At 37.4% G+C, this 21436-nt stretch overlaps 1 protein-coding gene across 8 annotated transcripts; it reads right to left on the bottom strand.

The window, feature by feature from the left end:
- Window positions 1-234: 234 nt before the first annotated feature.
- Window positions 235-9488, bottom strand: LOC112750361 (uncharacterized). 8 transcript variants are annotated; one of them, XM_029293197.2, is made up of 12 exons: window positions 9174-9488; window positions 9000-9074; window positions 8240-8364; window positions 8064-8115; window positions 7267-7371; window positions 7034-7134; window positions 2612-3298; window positions 2239-2477; window positions 1768-1860; window positions 1574-1678; window positions 1056-1457; window positions 235-444 (listed from the first exon to the last, which is right to left on the bottom strand). In XM_029293197.2, the coding sequence occupies exons 6-11, from the start codon at window positions 7047-7049 to the stop codon at window positions 1104-1106; spliced, it is 1494 nt and encodes a 497-aa protein (XP_029149030.1). In that variant the 5' UTR covers window positions 7050-7134; window positions 7267-7371; window positions 8064-8115; window positions 8240-8364; window positions 9000-9074; window positions 9174-9488; the 3' UTR covers window positions 235-444; window positions 1056-1103. The 8 variants fall into 8 exon arrangements, 5 of the variants coding, with proteins under 5 accessions (XP_029149030.1, XP_072072426.1, XP_029149034.1 ...); XM_072216325.1 differs by having other exon boundaries at window positions 8240-8342; XM_029293201.2 differs by having other exon boundaries at window positions 9000-9064.
- Window positions 9489-21436: the final 11948 nt, after the last annotated feature.

Raw genomic sequence — 21436 nt, 5'->3', positions numbered from 1 at the left:
TCCTTAAAACCGTGACCATAGCCCTATCTATGGTCACGATTTTTCACCGTGGCCATAGCCTCTATGGTCACCCTCCTTAAAACCGTGACCATAGCCCTATCTATGGTCACGGTTTTTTAAAACGGTGACTATAGCCTGTTGTTGTTTATGAGATTCAATTTTTTTAAATTATAATCACATCCCAAAATGATAATAATCACAAAATAAATCTAAAAATAAGAAATTCAAGAAATCTAAATCATAAAAGTTTCATCATAAGATAGATATGTTTAATTTTTAGTCTAAACAACACAAATCAAAATAGAGTGAAATTTTTCCAATTGCATGTAGTACCTCAAAAAGTTCATAACACATCAAAATATTACATTTACATAACTAAGGTGGTAAGACCCATCCCATGTGATATTTGTATGGAACATATTTTTTTCATCACATCATGTCTTCCTGCACGTAAAAGAAATAAACATGTTAGATATCTTGCAAAAATGCTTTTGATGATGCAATACATATGCAGTAAAAGAAGGGAAACATTCATCCACAGCAACACTCAAGAATTATTCACAACCATCATTCACTTCAAACAGCAGCTATTGCAAGAATGCAGCAGTAGTGATAGCTTAGACTTAGAAATTCATCAAAGTTATCACTACTGCACAAATAATTCAGAATTTGTTCACTCCAGCAGCAGCCAACACAAGAATAAAGTAGCAATAATACTATGTAGCAGCATCATATAAACCAGTTTAGCACAAAAGTAAAACAATAAAACAGCAACATAGGATCAATAACAGTCTAAACCTAATCAACAACACCAAGCCAACTAATTTAGCACAGGGCAGATCAATGAAGTAGTAGCATGAAACTAAATTAGAACAGGGCAAGTCATTACGAGCACAGGAAAACCAATTTCAGATAGAATAAACATCAGAGTTCAAACCTAAATCCACTACAAAATCAATTGACTACCTAACCAGCTAATTCAACTAAGCTAACCTAATCAAACAGCAACCAAAAGCATACTATTAATTTAACCAAAAGTTTTGAACAGTACTTACTTCCATATCCTTTGATACATGGTTCGATCCAAGTGAAGGAGGAATGCTTCACCGCACATCATTTGGTGCACTACTCGCGTCAGGCGGAGATTGTTGGGCGGCTTCTATCTTTACTTGCACTTGTTCTGCACTCATACCAGGATTGACTTGTTGCAACAACGTTTTAATCAAGTTTGTTAAACCATCCAACTTGGAAGTTAAGTTAGTTTGATTTTTCTCCATAGTTGAAACCACTTCATTATGTTGTTGCTGCATTTGTCGGATTTCCTTCTCTTTTTTAAGAGAGGATTTTGTGACTGATCGACCATAGAAACGAACTCTTCCATGTCTCTCCTTTTCGAAAACTGTTTGAACTGCTTCATCATCATTGTATCCTGCTTCTTTCAAATTTTGAAGATGTTCCTATTACACACAAATAGGATCAAAATAAATGCATGCACCCAACAGCTTCAGAATAAATAAAAATAGCTAACACATTTCTTGTTTGGTGTGCTTTTCTAAGAGACCAGAAAACTAACAATTGTCTCTTGTGTTCCCGAATCAGTCTCTCCTTTTTTGCTCGTACGAGTTACAACAAACATCTCAGATTGTGATGGATCTTCATTGTCCTCCTTCTTTGCACGCTACAAAGGAACCACCAACATGTGACTAAGTAAACACACATAACATGAAAGATGCAAAAATACTTAAAATAAAAAGTACAAAAATATACCAATTCAGCGCGTACTAATTCAAAACTAACTGGACCCATTCGATGATTCCATTTTTGCTTGGATCTGTTTTCACGATTTTTGTCAGAAATAACCTACATTTGTTGCAATATAAAATTAGATAGAGTTAGTTAAATACACGATACCATCATTAAAGCCAAGAGAGTTGTGAAAATAACTTAGTTTGATGATATCAAGCCTCCAAAATTGAACTAATTTTCGAAAATGTAGTTCAGGTACAGTCATTGGACGATTTTTCATCATCTCTCTAAATGAGTTGTACGGTGTATAGTGATATTTCTTTATGCGTTTCTTAAATTGCTTCCATGCCTCTCCAATGGTATCTATCACCCAAGGCTCAGCATCACTAGGAATGTTATATTTAGACTACAAATAAACAACGAATTATGTTATTTTACTATACATGCTAAGCCTATTTGTAAACAATTTAAAAAGGCGAATGATCGACTCACCTTTGCATAATCCAACATTGAAGTTTTAGTCTCAATGGACACAACTTGCCAATTAGTATATAATAATGTGACCAAATTAGAGTTTCTTGCAAGTGTTCCCAAGAACCGACTAAACAATTGAACCTGTGTCTTTGTTGGACCTATGGGTTTGCCATTGTACCATGTTAACTCTATTTGTGTCTCCAAAGCATGAATATGCTTGAGTTGGGTAGGACCACAAACTTTTTTCTTTTTGGTACCTATTTCCAATGTCGTTACTAGAAAATATTAACAAGAATACTAATCTAATGAATAAAAGAGTAATCTACTAAATACAAGATTCAAGTTGGTGCCTTTCACTATTTGCTATTGAAGAAATGGATAAACGCATTACCGAGTTGACTGTCACTACTATCACCAATGGTTGGATTGAGCTCATCATAATCATATTCATATTCTTCATCATTTTCATCTAATGATATCCCATATTTTTCAAAGAATTCGTCTAAAGTCATAGCAGGGATAAGAGACTCAATCTTATGTTCTTCTTCGTTGGCATCTTCTTCATTCGATTCCTTCATCGACATTTTATTGGTCGGCTTCTTGCTTTGACCCTCAGCGTCATTGGTATTTATCATGACTTTATCACCCTCTACCTTTGATTTCTTCATTGGCACCTTCTTCCTAGACGGCTTCTTTCCACCTGGATCCTCATGTTCAATAGCTTTCATCTTGACTAGATGATTTTCTTCATTGGAATTCTTTGTTGGCATCTTGATTTGATCCTCACCGTCTCTGATGTTTGTTATCTTCTTGGTTACCATTTTTCTTTGACCTTCATCGTCACCTCTTGTCAACACCTTTTTCGGCATCTTGCCCTTTTTCCTTGTCTCATGTTTACAACTATTAGCCCCACATGCAGCTAAAACATGTTCCCTTTTTATTTGAAATTGTTTTAGCAAGGAATAAGCACTTGTGAATTGAATTTTTCCTGAATTTTTTACTGGACTCCTCATCTTCAAAGGACTTCTTTGTGACTCTATTTGTGATAGGTTCCTTAACCTTTTTCTTTTGGAATTTCCTTCATTGTTCATCCAGTATAAAAAAAAGAAGTCAAATAAAGCATCAATACTAACATTACGAAAATTAAAAGAAAGAAGAAATATGGTAACGCATTAGAAAATAAACATGATAATGCATTAGAAAATAAACATGATAATGCATTAGAAAATAAGTTAAAAAATAAAGCATCATGGACAATTTGTGCACTACCTCAAATTCAGCATTACTGTCAAACTCATCAGACACTATTTCTTTGTCTTTAGGTTTGATCTTGTTCGGTGTCACATCAACAACAGTAGGTCGCACACCCTGTCTAACCAAGTCTACCTCACCAATATCACTTAAGGGTATCAGACTATTCACAGATTCATGTGGCTCTCTTATGTTAGGGTCATACTGTAATTGGACACCAATGTTAAACAAGTCTCTTGGAACCGTTTTCATCACATAATGCTTTTGGGGAATATATGGATCTTTCACATAAAACCATTGGTGTGCTTGGCTTGCCAACACAAATGGTTCGTCTTGGTAACATCTTTTGTTGAAATGAACGTATGTCAAACCATAATTATCTTCCTCAGCCATAAACCACTCACACTTAAATAACACAACTTTAAATTGGCTATAATAGTCTAACTCGATAATATCCATGATTCTACCATAATATCTTATATTGGCCTTGATTGGTTTTTTGTCCTTAACACTCGCAAAGCTTATAGTTTCAGCCACCACAGTGACACCACTATTTTGCGTTTTCCGCATCACTTCTCGCTGCTTAGTATGAAATCTGTACCCATTGACGACATAAGCAGAAAATGATTTTGCAACTTTATTTGGACCCCTTAGACAGCTGCCGTATCCAACTGGGAACATCATCCTTCATGGCACGTCCTGTAAACCATTCTATAAAGTCTTCATTTTGATCTTTAACAGCGTTCCACTTTCGCTTCCGCTTGGCTTGCTTTTGTTGCTCACCGTGTTCTCTACAAGGGATGTGTATTATTATGTAATACTACCAAAATTAGTCTAAGGATAGAAGAAATGAGACATGAAATTTCACCTCATGTAAGGCTCCACATTAACGCAATTGTTCAATACATATGCATTAGCTTGAAGGAGTGACTTCTCATCCAAAATAATTAGTTGCCCTTTTTTTCCACCCAATGGACTTCCTTTGTTTGTGAACAAATTTGAATCAGGATCTTTGGTTGAAGTGCCTTCATCATTATTCCGAGATACTCTGTTGAATCTTGTTTTTACTCCCTCATGCAAATATCTTGAACAAAAAGTTAGACACTCTTCAGCCAAATAACCCTCTGCAATTGATCCTTCCGGACGACTTCTATTGCGAACATACCCTTTTAGTGTGCACATGTATCTCTCAATCGGATATATCCAGCGAAACTGGACGGGACCACCTAACCTTACTTCATTAGCTAAATGAATAGGCAAATGAACCATTATATCAAAAAAGGTAGGGGAAAAATCCTCTCTAACTGGCACAAAGTCTCTACAATCTCTGACTCCAAACCATTAATCTCTTCTAGCGAGATTTTCTTTTGACATAGCCGACGAAAAAAGGAACATAGGCGCACTAGAGGAACAGCAACATGATCCGGAAGAATGCTCTTGATTGGTATTTGCAACAGGTAATGCAACATGAAGTGAGCATCAGGAGTTTTGTAACCGTAAAGCTTTCTCTCTTCTTGTTGTACACAACGAGAGATGTTTGAAGCACTTTCATCAGGATATTTTATTTTCTTCAAAACACCACAAAAAATGGATTTCTCCCCTTTGGTCATTGAGAAGCATGCTTTGGCAAGTTTAGTTCTTTTGCCATCCTTCGTATTTGTTGGGTGAAGATTCTTTCGAATGCCCATCTCCTTAAGATCATAACGAGCCTTTGCATGGTCCTTCGTCTTTCCAGGAATATCCAATAAGGTACCAACTATACTATCGACTATGTTTTTTTCTATATGCATTACATCAAGGTTGTGCCTGATCATACAATGCTGCCAATATGGTAACTCAAAAAAGATTGATTTTTTTCCATTGGCCTTTACTTTTGTTTTGCGTCTTCCCAGAGGCATTATCTACTGACTTTAGCATATCCAGAACCTCTTCACCGGTTAACATTCGTGGTGGACCCCTGAATTCATTTTTTCCATTAAAAGATCTCTTGTTAGACCTCCATGCATGATCAATTGGCAAAAATCTCCTATGGTCCATGTAAACTGTCTTTTGGCTATGTTTCAAATAACAAAAAGAAGTATCATGGTTACAACATGGGCAAGCCAACTTCCCTTTGGTACTCCAACTGGACAACATGGCATACGCTGGAAAATCATTGATTGTCCAAAGAAGTGCAGCATGCATTTGAAAAGTTTCATTCTTAAAAGAATCATATGTATCTATCCCTGACACCCATAGCTCCTTCAGCTCTTCGATCAATGGTTGTAAAAAAATATCAATATTATTTCCTGGTGAACAAGGTCCAGGTATGATTAAAGAGAGCATGCAATATTCTGACTTCATGGACATCCAAGGGGAAAAGTTGTATACCATTAAGACAACTGGCCATGTGCTATGTGACATATTCATAGTTCGAAAAGGATTAAAACCGTCACTTGCCAAACCAAGCCTCAAGTTGCACAGTTCTTTTGAAAAGTTATGGTACCGACTGTCCAAGTTCTTCCATGCTTGGCCATCAGCAGGGTGCCTTATGCAACCGTCTTTCAAACACTGCTCGTCATGCCACCTCAACGCCTCTGCTGTGGTTGGGCACATAAAAAGCCTTTTAAGCCTTGGTACTAAAGGAAAGTATCTTAAGGTTTTCGCAGCAACCTTGTGAACTTTATTCGGAAGCGCAAAGTCCTCTTCATTGCCATCCGTAGTAGGAGTCTGATTATATAGAGACTCTTCACAGATACGGCAAACTGAGTCATTTATGTACTCATTCCGATACAGCATGCAGTCATTAGGACATGCATCAATCTTTTCATAGTCAAGACCCAACTCTTTAACTATATTCTTAGCTTTATTAAAAGAAGTGGGAATGTTCAAATCAGGTATAGCTTCTTTCAATAACTCCAAGAGGGAGGTAAAAGATTTGTTACTCCACCCATGTAGACACTTCAAGTGGTAAAGACGAATGATGAATGATAATCTCGAAAATCCAGTTGTACAATTCGGATATAATTCCAGACCTGCTTCGTCTACTAGCTTATAAAATCTCTTCGCATCTTCATTTAACCCATTGTTCCCCTCCTCAAGATTTGCCATATTTCCGAATACGTCACGCAGCAACCCGTCAATAACATCAAGGCCGCCTCGATCATCCATGTCAGTATCTACTACTGTTGGAATTACTGATTCCCCATGATTAGTCCATCGTTTATAACCTTCGACAAACCCATAGCAAATAAGATGCTCATATACGGCGTCTCGTTCACGCCAATAAGTGTTTCCACACTTTGCACACGGACATTGGATTTCTTTTCCAACCGGTTTTCCCTTTACGAAGGCAAACTCTAAAAAATTATTAACACCATCTATATACTTGTTCTCAAATCTTGGTGAATCCATCCAATCTTTTGATAGAGTATGATTAAACCTAACAATGTAAATACCTGAACTTACTAAACATGATCTAGTAGGTCAATTATAGTGACAATCTAGCTAGCATATACACACTTACTACCTAAATAAATGGAAGATCAAATTATTTTATATAACAAGTATGATACAAACTTACTGCTTAGTTCCTTCATTTTGAGATGCTATATGAAGTTATTATACACAGTGTCACAGCAACTAGTCAACTCCTTTTGTCTTTATCAGTCCAAAAAAATTATACTGTATACAAAACAAAACAAAAAATTCAAGAGAAGCTAAAAAATATTCAATAACTCTGTGATCCATCAAGGTTAAATACATCACCTAAAATAAACAAAATAAAGTCAAAATTGCTTTATGAAGCTCCATTACCTGTGCAGCTAAAAATTTAGTGCTTGCTGTCAACTTGGTCTTCACCTTTTTTTTCCTCACCTGAAATCCATCTCCACCCTTATTACAAAGTGTAGAACTATTTTCCTGAAAAAAAATCAAGAGCTAGTAATATTTGAAGAGAAAGTAATGAATAAGAATTTAAACATGAATTTTGTCCTATATATGCTTGTCATCTGATTCAAATTACGAAGTCAGGCTATAAGTCCTACGTTTTTTGAAGTCATACAACATTGATAAATATACTTGAAATGGAAATAATAGCTATTTTCATGAAAGAAAAATGAAAAAACTAAGTGCAAGTTAGTGACGTAGAAGTAAAGTAGCCCCTAAACTTGATACATTTAATAATATTTTAAAATAAAAAATAATACTAATTAAAACATGTAATAATAAAAGTTTGACCTTCATAGGGTGGCACTGATGTCATCATAATATAAACTCCAATCAAAGGGACTTATATATATAAATGGTGTTGGTAGTAGTAGGGTAGCTATCATCAAATGTTTGAATAGCCTTTTTTAAAATTAAATTAAAATTCCTAACACTGTATTTAAAAAATGGAAAAAAATTTGAAATATTCTAAAAATATTAGTATTTTAATAGTTTTAATAGTTAAGTAATTAAATTAACGATTATAATTATTAAAATATCGGTATTTTTTAAATATTTAAAATTCTTCTTAAAAAATTAATACGAAACATTATAAAAATAAATGTATGTACAAACATAAAAGGTATATATAAAAAAATGAAAATGCTAAGAAGAATGGGACCGACCTGTGACCACAATCCTAGAAAACAAGTACTCTTTGCCTCTAAGCTTCCATGCCTTAATTAAAGAAAAAATGAAAATAATAATTAGCTATTGAAAAAAAAAGCTTAAAGGGGTAGCCACATAGGGATTTTGATCCAAACAGCACATAACCAAGATAAAAAAATAAAATACAACTTACCTGCAACGACAACAATTGTTAGAATATCGCCAATTTTTTTGAGCTTCTTCACACTCTGTTTATATGACTTAAATGATTTCAAAGCTGCATCTTTAGCTAAGAGCTGCAACAATTGAGTGCCATAACTATAACCAAATATTAAAAAATAAAATAAGATAAAAAAAATATCATAAAAACCATGACTGCAAGACAGAAAAAAAGTTATCAGAAAGATTAGTGCATTAACTAAAGTTCTCTAATGTAGTCATAAAACTTCTATGGAAATTTCGTCAGTACTCCTATCAAATTGGGAGGTTCATACCCTTATATTGTGTTGTGTGACCAAGAATTTCCCATTGGTTTTATTAACTAAAATAATTAAATTTTTAAAATTCATAAAATTTGTGATCAAATCTCAACCATTGATTGGATAAGAGGTACTGAAACCCTATTTTTTTTATACATGAACATTGCACAGTAAAGTCCCTAACACTAATCCTATTCATTGCACCATTGGAGCCAAACCAACAAGATCTTGAAACCAGATTCAAGAGATCATTTCAACAATTTGCTTTGATTCAGCCAAATATTTTACTACATATTCAATCAATGAAATATTTGAAAGTATACACAAATTTAATGGGGTAAAAGAAAGAAGTAAAACTTAATAAATCAAAGTAACTATAGATAGGTGAAATACATTAGTTCAATTATTTGAACACAACAAAATTTTAGAAAACCTAAATAAAATAAACAGCAAAGAAAGGGTTTCAAATCTTACCGCTTTTTCAAGAGGTCCAGGTTCGATATGGTATTGACGGCGTGAGAGTGTAAGCAGGTCTTCCCCTTTTGCTCTCTCAAAAATAATAATAAAAAAAATGATATTTTATATTAAATAAATATTATGTATTAATCAAAAAGAAAAAAAGAGAAAAGAAGATGGGATCTTAGAAACCTGGGAGTGAGATCAGAAATGGGAAGCAATGGGTGTTAGCAGGGGTGTTTTACTGCAGGATGCCACCGGTTCTGGTTCTGCGTCTAAAAGATGGAGTGGCGACGGCAACGGTGACGGTACACTGACACAGTTGAAGCAAGACGATGAGAGTTTGGCATGACGAATAGGCCAGGAAGCAAGAATGAAAGAGGGCTTGGCTAGGGTTATCTTTTCCCACTATTTTTTCCTTTCTTAAGACCTAGCTAATACGAGGGAATGGAGATTTTGGGAGGGAAAGGGGATTTTGGGAAGAGAGGGGGTAAACTAACGACGACGTTTTTGGTTTTGTGGGGGTGGGGTAGGGTTTTAAACAAAATAATTTCATAAACCATATTCTATGGTCACTCCAAAAAATTGTGACTATAGACCATTTAAGGTCACCCTCTAAAACCGTGACCATAAACCCCTTTTGGTCACCCTTTCGTAAAATCGTGACCATAGACTTTTTTTGGTCACCCCTCAAAACCGTGATCATAGATGCCTTTTGGTCACGGTGAAAAATCGTGACCATAGACCATTTTAGGTCACCCGGCCCTAAAACCGTGACCATAGACCCCTTTAGGTCACCCAAAAAACCGTAACCATAGACCCCTTTAAGTCACCCTTGTTTAAAAAACCGTGACCATAGACCCTTTTTGGTCACCCCAAAAAACCGTGACCATAGATGTCTTTTGGTCATGGTGAAAAACTGTGACCATAGACCATTTTAAGTCACCCCCAAAACCGTGGCCATTGACCCCTTTAAGTCACCTCAAAAAATCGTGACCATAGACCTCTTTAAGTCACCTTTGTTTAAAAAACCGTGACCATAGACCCCTTTTTGGTCACCCAAAAAAATCGTGACCATAGATGTCTTTTGGTCACGGTGAAAAACCATGACCATAGACTATTTTAGGTCACCCCCAAAACCGTGACCATAGACCCCTTTAGGTCACCCCAAAAAACCGTGACCATAGACCCTTTAGGTCACCCTTTTTTTAAAAACCGTGACCATAGACCCTTTTTGGTCACCCCAAAAAACCGTGACTATAGACTACTTTTGGTCACCCCTATAAACCGTGACCATAGTCCCTTTTAGGCCACCCTTTTTTAAAAAATCGTGACCATAGGTACTCTATGGTCACCCTTTTTAAAAAAACCGTGACCATAGCTTTTTTTTGTCACGGTAAAAAACCGTGACCATAGAGGGTCTATGGTCACGGTTTTTTACTGTGGCCAAAAAACCGCGGCCATAGACCCAAAATGTTGTAGTGAATTAAATGCTTGTGGTGCTTGTGTATCAAGTGGTAATACTTGAAAACAAAGCATTTAGAGTCATAGCTTTGTTATCAACTCATGGGGCAAAGCACCCAAAAGGAGAAGCTAATAAGAAAATCAAAAGCTTGTTTCAAAGGAGAATTATAAGGAAAAGATTTCATAAATTGAGCTAGATAGAAGCATCAATCATTTATATTTCTTTTGTGATTGTAGCATGCATAGAAAACTAGCTAACCATGAACATTGAGTTGCTATTCTTCTCACCTTGGATTGTCAATCTTTATTGCATGATTCTTTTCTTGCTTGGGGACAAGCAAGGTTTAAGTTTGGTCTTGTGATAACATATCATCATGTCATATTTTTCTATGCTTTTTCATACAAGAAATTGATGATTAGAGCTTAAATATTGCATTCTTTTATGCTTAAATGGTATATTTCCTTGATCTTTTGATTTCATAAATTTTTTTGGAAATAAGTGGAAAAATAAGCAAAATAGCACAAATCAGTTCAAAAGAAGAAAAGAAGGATTTTGGGGCACACTTTGAAGTTTGAGCACGCTTGAAACTTTAGCCACGCTTTTAAAAGTGTGGTCCATGACCATGAAGCCGTGGCATTTAGTTAATGCCTTATGCATGCATCATGAATCAATTAAGCATGCATGCATTTAAATTGAATGAAAGCAACGGCATGCATTTTCATTAATGCCAATGGATTATTAAAGCATGCATGTAATGCATTATAAATTAAAGCATGCATTTCACTAAAGCCAATTGGCCAAAAAACATATCATGCTTTAACGTAATGCATTAGCATTTAATTAATGAAAGCATGCATTAAAGCTAAGCCAATGAAAGCAAAAGCAGCAAGCGTTCATGAAGGGTAGCGTTCATTTGTTTCAACGGAGCGCTCACCCATGAAGACAAGTGGAGATGCACTACAAAAGCATGCCAAGGAGCGTTACGTTGAAACATTTAACTTTTTCGGGCTTCACAAAACAAAAAAAAGCAAGGCACAATGCCAAGGAGGGGTGAAGCTAAGGTTCGAACTAGGGAACACAAGGAAGGAGCAACACAAGGCTTTGGCAAGAAAATTAGCCAAAATGCATCCACCAGGGCTCGAACCAGGCACACATGGAACCAAAAAATTGTTAACGGAGCACTACTTGTAAAGAGAATTTGGCCAAAATGGGACAGCTATGGTTCGAAGCTAGAAACCCATATGCAAGCAAAAGGGGCGCTCAGTTAACTTTGTTAACTTAGCGCTATGAAGGCATGCACAAGGAGGCTTGTCACGCACCAAAACTGAAGGCCAAAGGCAAGGATTGAGCGCTCAGTTACCTTATTTAACTGAGCGGTCCACTGGAGCTGCACCAACACACCATGGCACTTAAACCAAGCCAACCGAACCCATCTCTCTTCAAATCCAAAGCAAGCAAAGTCCACATCATTACTCAAAGGAACAAGAACAAGCTAGAATGAGGATTTTCATTTAATTATAATTTGTTTTTCATTCCAATTTCATTTTCATTTTGTAAAGCCTATATAAAGGCATCAATTCCATTTTATAGAGGAGGCTGGCTCCAATAGGGAGCAAGTAGAATAGAGAGCTTACCTTTACATTTTAACTTGAATTGGGGAATTGGAATTGAGAGCTAAGTTCTCTCCTCCTTGTTCTCACTTTTGGATTACTTGCCTTCTGTTTTTGAAATATGGATAGAGATTGAAGGAATTCTGTTTCAATCCTTGATCTACAATTCATCTTTGTTTTCTTCTGCATAATTCTAAGGATTGGGAATTGGATTTAGCTTTCTGTCTTTATTTTCATTTCTTCTGTAACTCTTGCTATCTGTTCTTGGAATTTAAATTGAGATTGAAGAGCTTCACTGATTCTAAGTTTGAGAATCCTCTTTTACCTCTCTTCTCAATTGTTCTAAGAATTGGATCCAAGTTTTATTTGCTGTTCCATTTACTTTTCATCTGCAAATTGTTCTCTGTTGGATCAAGGAAGGAATTGAGATCTATACTTGTTTTCTAGTCTCATTGATTTCCTGAGATCTTGAATTTCTCCTTTAGATTTCATAATCGAGCTAAATTTAAATTCTATTTTAGTTATTCTGAAATTCCCTTCATCTTACATTTCTCTGGTTCACTGCAATTTATATTTTCTTGCTCAGTTTTATTTTGAATCCCAGTCCTCAAATCCTTTATTGTTCAAGCAATTTAAGATTCCTAGCAATTTAGATTCAGCAATTTAAGTTTCTTGCAATTTAAGTTTCAGTCATTTACTTTTCTTGCAATTTAAGTTTCAGCTATTTTACTTTCTTGCACTTTAAGTTTCTGAAATTTTACTTTCTGCACTTTAAATTCCTTGTCATTTACATTCTGTTGCTTCAATTTTCACTCAAATCATCAATGTTAGCTTGACTAAACTAATCACCCACTAAAGTTGCTTGATCCATCAATCCCTGTGGGATCGACCTCACTCTAAATGAGTTTTACTACTTGATGTGACCCGGTACACTTGCCGGTGAGTTTTAGGTGTTGGAATTTCGGTTCCAACCCATCAGTTGTGCAAAAAATATTAAGAAAAGTCACTAGGATTCCAAGTTCTCTTCTGGAGCTGCACTCTGAGTGGTTGTGGGAGGAACAGTCTTTATAGGAACATCATCTACAGTTCCATCCTCTCGATTCAGAATTTGGACGTGAGGGTCGGGCTCAGGACGACCGACCACGGCAGCAGTCGAAGAAGTCGGCAGAGCAGCAGCTTTGATTGGCGGCTCAGGGCGAGGACCATCCTCATCTTCCTCGTCTAGGGCGGGAACAACTTTTACCATCTTCAACAACGTTGTCTAGACTGAAAAGACTCAGGTCGAGCTCGGGAGCAAGAACCCGGACCTAAGCTTTTAGGTTCTCATATGCGTCAGTCACTGGTGCACGAAATTGTGATCTCTAAAACGGCGCCAACAACTTGGTACGCACGAATATAATCTCAACTCTTTTGTCACAACTCCGTACAATTAACCAGCAAGTACACTGGGTCGTCCAAGTAATAAACCTTATGTGAGTAAGGGTCGATCCCACGGAGATTGTCGGCTTGAAGCAAGCTATGGTCATCTTGTAAATCTCAGTCAGGCAGATTCAAATGGTTATGGGATTTTCATAATTAAAATATAAATAAAATATAAAATAGGATAGAAATTCTTATGTAATTCATTGGTGAGAATTTCAAATAAGCGTATGGAGATGCTTTGCTCCTTCTGAATCTCTGCTTTTCTACTGCCTTCATTCAATCATTCATACTACTTTCCATGGCAAGCTTTATGTTGGGGATCACCGTTGTCAATGGCTACCGTCCGTTCTCTCAGTGAAAATGGTCCAAATGCGCTGTCACCGCACGGCTAATCATCTGTCGGTTCTCGATCATGTTGGAATAGGATGCATTGATCCTTTTGCGTCTGTCACTACGCCCAACACTCGCGAGTTTGAAGCTCGTCACAGTCATCCCTTCCCAGATCCTACTCGGAATACCACAGACAAGGTTTGGACTTTCCGGATCTCAGGAATGGCCGCCAATAATTCTAGCCTATACCACGAAGACTCTGATCGTGAACCAGGAGGCTAAGAGATACACACTCAAGCTATTGCAGGTAGAACGGAAGTGGTTGTCAGGCACGCGTTCATAGGTGAGAATGATGATGAGTGTCACGGATCATCATATTCATCAGGTTGAAGTGCGAGTGAATATCTTGGAATAAGAATAAGCTTGAATTGAATAGAAAAACAATAGTACTTTGCATTAATTCATGAAGAACATCAGAGCTCCACACCTTAATCTATGGGGTGTAGAAACTCCACCGTTGAAAATACATAAGTGAAAGGTCTAAGCATGGTCGTGAGGCCAGCCTCCATTGTCTAAGGAATAAACGTTCCAAAGATGAAAGATGAAAATACGATAGCAAAAGGTCCTCTTTATAGAGAACTAGTAACCTAGGGTTTACAAAAATAAGTAAATGATGCAGAAATCCATTTCCGGGCCCACTTGGTGTGTGCTTGGGCTGAGCGTTGAAGCTTTCACATGTATATACTTTTCTTGGAGTTAAACGCCAGCTTTGGTGCCAGTTTGGGCATTTAACTCCAGCTTTTATGCCAGTTCTGGCGTTTTGACGCCAGAATTTTTATGCTGACTTGGAACGCCGGTTTAGGCCATCAAATCTCGAGCAAAGTATGAACTATTATATATTTCTTGAAAGCCCAGGATGTCTACTTTCCAACGCAATTGAGAGCGCGCCGATTGGGCTTCTGTAGCTCCAGAAAATCCACTTCGAGTGTAGGGAAGTCAGAATCCAACAGCATTTACAGTCCTTTTTCAGCTTGAATCAAATTTTTGCTTAGCTCCCTCAATTTCAGCCAGAAATTACCTGAAATCACATAAAAATACACAAACTCATAGTAAAGTCCAAAAATGTGATTTTTGAATAAAAACTAATGAAAATATACTAAAAAGTAATTAAAATATACTTAAAACTACCTAAAAATAATGCCAAAAAGCGTATAAATTATCCGCTCATCACAACACCAAACTTAAATTGTTGCTTGTCCCCAAGCAACTGAAAATCAAACAAGATAAAAAGAAGAGAATATACTATAAATTCCAAAATATCAATGAAACTTAGCTCCAATTAGATGAGCGGGACTAGTAGCTTTTTGCCTCTGAACAGTTTTGGCATCTCACTTTATCCTTTGAAGTTTAGAATGATTGGCATCTATAGGAACTCAGAATTTAGATAGTGTTATTAATTCTCCTAGTTTAGTATTGTTGATTCTTGAACACAGTTACTTTATGAGTTTTGGCCGTGACCCTAAGCATTTTATTTTCCAGTATTACCACCGGATACATAAATGCCACAGACACATAACTGGGTCAACCTTTTCAGATTGTGACTCAGCTTTGCTAGGGTCCCCAATTAGAGGTGTCCAGAGCTCTTAAGCACACTCTTTTTGCTTTGGACCATGACTTTAACCGCTCAGTCTCAAGCTTTTCACTCGACACCTTCACGCCACAAGCACATGGTTAGGACAGCTTGGTTTAGCCGCTTAGGCTAGGATTTTATTCCTTTGGGCCCCCTATCCACTGATGCTCAAAGCCTTGATTCCTTTTTACCCTTGCCTTTTGATTTAAAGGGTTACTGGCTTTTTCTGCTTGCTTTTTCTTTTTCTTTCTTTTTCTTTTCGCCTCTTCTCTCTTTTTTTTTTTATTTGCATTTTTTCTGCAAGCTTTTGTATTCACTGCTTTTTCTTGCTTCAAGAATCAATTATATGATTTTTCAGATTATCAAATAACATTTCTCCTTTTTCATCATTCTTTCAAGAGCCAAAAATTTTAACATTCATAAATAACAATATAAAAAATATGCACTGTTCAAGCATTCATTCAGAAAACAAAAATATTGCCACCACATCAAAATAATTAAACTAGTTTCAAGGATGAATTCGAAATCATGTACTACTTGTTCTTTTGTTTTTAGATCATTTTTCATTTTAAGAAAGGTGATGGATTCATAGGACATTCATAGCTTTAAGGCATAGACACTTAGACACTAGTGATCATGTAATAAGACACAAACATAAATAAAACATAATGCATAATTTTCGAAAAACAGAGAAATAAGAACAAGGAAATTAAAGAATGGGTCCACCTTAGTGATGGCAGCTTGTTCTTCCTCTTGATGATCTTATGGAGTGCTTGAGCTCCTCAATGTCTCTTCCTTGCCTTTGTTGCTCCTCCCTCATGATTCTTTGGTCTTCTCTAATTTCATGGAGGAGGATGGAATGCTCTTGGTGCTCCACCCTTAGTTGTCCTATGTTGGAACTTAATTCTCCTAGGGAGGTGTTGATTTGCTCCCAATAATTTTGTGGAGGAAAGTGCATCCCTTGAGGCATCTCAGGGATTTCATGATGAGGAATTTCCTCATGCTCTTGTCCATGAGTGGGCTCTCTTGTTTGCTCCATCTTTTTCTTAGTGATGGACTTGTCCTTATCAATGAGGATGTCTTCCTCTATGTCAATTCCAGCTGAATTGCAGAGGTGACAATTGAGATGAGGGAAGGCTAACCTTGCCAAAGTAGAGGACTTGTCCGCCACCTTGTAAAGTTCTAGGCTAACCTTGAGCATTGGATGAACTCCAACCATCCCCTAGCCACGGGTTTGAGGTCATGCCTTCTTAGTTGAACCGGCTTTCCTCTTGAATCTCTCTTCCATTGAGTGCGCTCTTCACAAATGTCTATGACGACTTGGTCCAACCTTTGATCAAAGTTGACCCTTCTAGTGTAGGGGCGTGCATCTCCTTGCATCATGGGCAAGTTAAATGCCAACCTTACATTTTTCAGACTGAAATCTAAGCATATCCCCCAGACCATTGTAAGCCAATTCTTTGGGTCTGGGTTCACACTTTGATCATGGTTCTTGGTGATCCATGCATTGGCATAGAACTCTTGAACCATTAAGATCCCGACTTGTTGAATGGGGTTGGTGAGAATTTCCTAACCTTTTCTTTGAATCTCATGTCGGATCTCCGGATATTCACTCTTTTTGAGCTTGAAAGGGACCTCAGGGATCACCTTCTTCTTGGCCACAACTTCATAGAAGTGGTCTTGATGGGCCTTTGAGATAAATCTCTCCATATCCCATGACTCGGAAGTGGAACCTTTTGCCTTCCCTTTCCTCTTTCTAGAGGTTTCTCCGGCCTTAGGTGCCATAAATGGTTATGGAAAAATAAAAAGCTTTAGCTTTTCCCACACCAAACTTAGAAGGTTTGCTCATTCTCGAGCAAAAGAAGAAAGAAGAGAGTAGAAGAAGAGGAAATAGAGGAGATGGAGGGGGTTTAGTGGTTTGGCCAAGGGGGGTAGTGGTGTGTATGTTGTGTGAAAATGAAGGTGGTGAGTAGGGGTATTTATAGAGTAAGGGGGAGAAAGGGTTCGGCTATGTAGGGGAGGATTTTGGGAGGAAAATGGTTTGAATTTGAATGGTGAAGTAGGTGGGGTTTTATGATGGATGGATGTGGATTGGTGAAGAGATTATGGAGAAGAGGGTAGGATTTGATAGGTGAGGGGTTTTTGGGGAAGAGGTATTGAGGTGATTAGTGAAGGGTGTTATGGGAAGGTGTGAAGAAGAGAGAGAGAGATGAGGTAGGTGGGGATCCTGTGGGGTCCACAGATCCTGAGGTGTCAAGGATTTCTCATCCCTGCACCATGTTGGCGTGTAAACGCCCCCTTGATTGCTAATCCTAGCGTTAAACTCCAGGTTGCTGCCCATTTCTGGCGTTTAACGCCAGCTTTTCTCCCCTTTTTGGCATTTAAACGTCAGCTTTTCTCTCTTTTCTGGCGTTAAACGCCAGCTCTGTGCCTATTTCTGGCGTTAAACGCCAGTCTGGTGCCCATTTCTGGCGTTTAAACGCCAATAGGCTTCTCCTCCAGGGTGTGCTATTTTTAATACTGTCTTTCATTCTGTTTTTGCTTTTTCAGTTGTTTTTGTGGCTTCACATGATCATCAACCTACAGAAAACATAAAATAACAATGGAAAATAAATAGACATAATAAAATTGGGTTGCATCCCAACAAGCGCTTCTTTAATGTCAATAGCTTGACAGTGGGCTCTCATGGAGCCTCACAGATACTCAGAGTATGATGATGGCCTCCCAACACCAAACTTAGAGTTTGAATGTGGGGGCTCTATTTGACTCTGCATTGAGAGAAGCTTTTCATGCTTCTTCTCCATGGTTACAGAGGGAGATCCTTGAGCTTTAAACACAAGGGAGTCCTCATTCATGTGAAGGACCAATTCTTCTCTGTCAATATCAATCACAGCTTTTGCTGTGGCTAGGAAGGGTCTGTTAAGGATGATGGATTCATCCATACACTTTCCAGTGTCTAGGATTATGAAATTAGCAGGGATGTAGTGGCCTTCAACCTTTACCAAGACATCCTCTACAAGTCCATAAGCCTGTTTCCTTGAATTGTCTGCCAACTCTAGTGAGATTCTTGCAGCTTGTACCTCAAGGATCCCTAGCTTCTCCATCACAGAGAGTGGCATGAGGTTTATACTTGACCCCAGGTCACACAGAGCCTTCTCAAAGGTCATAGTGCCTATGGTACAAGGTATTGAGAATTTTCCAGGATCCTGTCTCTTCTGAGGTAATCTCTGCCTAGTCAAGTCATCTAGTTCTTTGGTGAGCAAGGGGGTTCATCTTCCCAAGTCTCATACCAAATAACTTGGCATTTAGCTTCATGATTGCTCCAAGGTACTTAGCAACTTGCTCTTCAATAACATCTTCATCATCTTCAGAGGAAGAATACTCACCAGAGCTCATGAATGGCAGAAGGAAATTCAATGGAATCTCTATGGTATCTGTATGAGCCTCATATTCCCATGGTTCCTCATTAGGGAACTCCTTGGAGGCCAGTGGACGTCCATTGAGGTCTTCCTCAGTGGAAATCACTGCCTTTCCCTCCTCTATGCATTTGGCCATGTGGGACGTGTTTATGGCCATGCATTCTCTCTTTGGGCTCTCTTCTGTATTGCTTGGAAGAGTACTAGGAGGGAGTTCAATAACTTTCTTACTCAGCTGACCCACTTGTGCCTCCAAATTTCTAAAAGAGGACCTTATTTCAGTCATGAAACTTTGAGTAGTCTTAGTTAAATCAGAGATTACGGTTGCTAAGTCAGATTAGCTCTGCTTAGAATTCTCTGTCTGTTGCTGAGAAGATGATGGAAAAAGCTTGCTATTTCTAAACCTATTTCTTCCACCATTACTGTTGTTGAAGCCTTATTGAGGCCTCTGTTGGTCTTTCTATGAAAGATTTGGATGATTTCTCCATGAAGGATTATAGGTGTTTCCATAGGGTTCTCCCATGTAATTTACCTCTTCCATTGCTGGGTTCTCAGGATCATAAGCTTCTTCTTCACATGAAGCTTCTTTGGTACTGCCTGTTGCTGCATGCATTCCAGACAGACTCTAAGAAATCATATTGACTTGCTGAGTCAATATTTTGTTCTGAGCCAATATGGCATTCAGAGTATCAATCTCAAGAACTCCTTTCTTCTGACTTGTCCCATTATTCACAGGATTCCTTTCAGAAGTGTACATGAATTAGTTATTTACAACCATTTCAATGAGTTTCTAAGCTTCTGCAAGCGTCTTCTTCAGATGAAGAGATCCTCCAGCAGAGCTGTCTAATGACATCTTGGACAGTTTAGACAGACTATCATAGAAGACCTATGACGCTCCATTCTGAAAGCATGTCAGAAGGACACCTTCTGATCAATTGCTTGTATCTTTCCCAAGCTTTATAAAGGAATTCACCTTCCTTCTGTCTGAAGGTTTGGACTTCCACTCTAAGCTTACTCAATTTTTGAGGTGGAAAGAATTTGGATAGAAAAGTACTGACCAGCTTTTCCCAAGAGTTCAGGCTTTCCTTAGGTTGTGAATCCAACCATATTCTAGCTCTGTCTCTTACAGCAAAGGGAAAAAGCATAAGCCTGTAGACCTCGGGATCAACCCCATTGGTCTTGACAGTGTCACAGATTTGCAAAAATTCAGCCAAAAACTGATGAGGATCTTCCAATAGAAGTCGTAAAACTTGCAATTCTGTTGCATCAGAGAAACTAATTGAGGTTTAAGCTCAAAGTTGTTTGCTCCAATGGCAGGGATAGAGATGCTTCTCCCATAGAAGTCGGGAGTAGGTGCAGTAAAGTCACCAAGCACCTTCCTTGCATTGTTGGCATTGTTGTTATTTTCGGCTGCCATGTCTTCTTCTTGTTTGAAAATTTCTGTTAGGTCCTCTCCAGAGAGCTGTGTTTTAGCTTTTCTTAGCTTTCTCTTCAAGGTCCTTTCAGGTTCAGGATCAGCTTCAACAAGAATGCATTTGTCTTTGCTCCTGCTCATATGAAAGCGAAGAGAACAAGAAAGTATGGAATCCTCTATGTCATAGTATAGAGATTCCTTGAGGTGTCAGAGGAAAAGAAGAATAGAAGGAGGAGGTAGATATGAGAATTCAAACTTATAGAGAGAGAGAGTCCGAATTGCTGATAGAGGAGGAGTGTTAGTCCTTAAATAGAAGGAGGTGAGAGGGAGGGGAGAGAATTTTGGAAAAAAAAATTGAATTAATTAAAAGGAATTTTGAAATAATTAAAAGAAATTTTGAAAAATTGGTTGATGATTTTCGAAAATTAAAATTGAGAAAGTAGTTAAGTGATTTTGAAAAGGATTTTGAAATTAGCAATCAAAAAGATATGATTGAAAATTAATTTAAAAAAAAAAAGATATGAGTGAGAAGATATAATTGAAAGGATATGATTGAAAAATACTTTAAAAAGATTTGATTTTAAGATTATTGACTTGGCTAACAAGAAATTTAAAAGATATGATTCTAAAATTCAAATATTGAACCTTTCTTAACAAGGAAGAAATTTTTGAATCAAATCACTAATTGTTAGCAAGGATTTTCGAAAATAGTAAAAAAAATGGAAAGGATTTGATTTTGAAAAGATATGATTGAAAAGATATGATTTGAAAAAGATTTTATTTTGAAAAATTATGAAAATTTGAAAAGATTTGAATTAAAAATAAAATCTTCCCTCTTCTGCCCTCATTTGGGCATTAAACGCCCAGAATGGTATCCATTCTGGCGTTTAACGCCCAAAATACTACCTTTTTGGGCGTTTAACGCCAGTCAGGTACCCTGGCTGGCGTTTAAACGCCAGTTTTCCTTCCTTATTGGGCGTTTTGAACGCCCAGCTTTTTCTCTGTAATTCTTCTGCTGTATGTTCTGAATCTTCAATTCTCTGTATTATTGACTTGAAAAGACATATTTTGAAAATTTTGTTTTGAATTTTTAATGATGAGAAACAATCAAAATGCAACTAATCATGGAAAACTAAGATCAAATAAACAATGCATGCAAGACACCAAA

This window comes from Arachis hypogaea, chromosome 15 (genome assembly GCF_003086295.3).
Source record: "Arachis hypogaea cultivar Tifrunner chromosome 15, arahy.Tifrunner.gnm2.J5K5, whole genome shotgun sequence".
Lineage (NCBI taxonomy): Eukaryota > Viridiplantae > Streptophyta > Magnoliopsida > Fabales > Fabaceae > Arachis > Arachis hypogaea.
The sequence above is the reverse complement of the archived record's forward strand: the minus strand, read 5'-3'. Positions and strand labels throughout refer to the sequence as shown.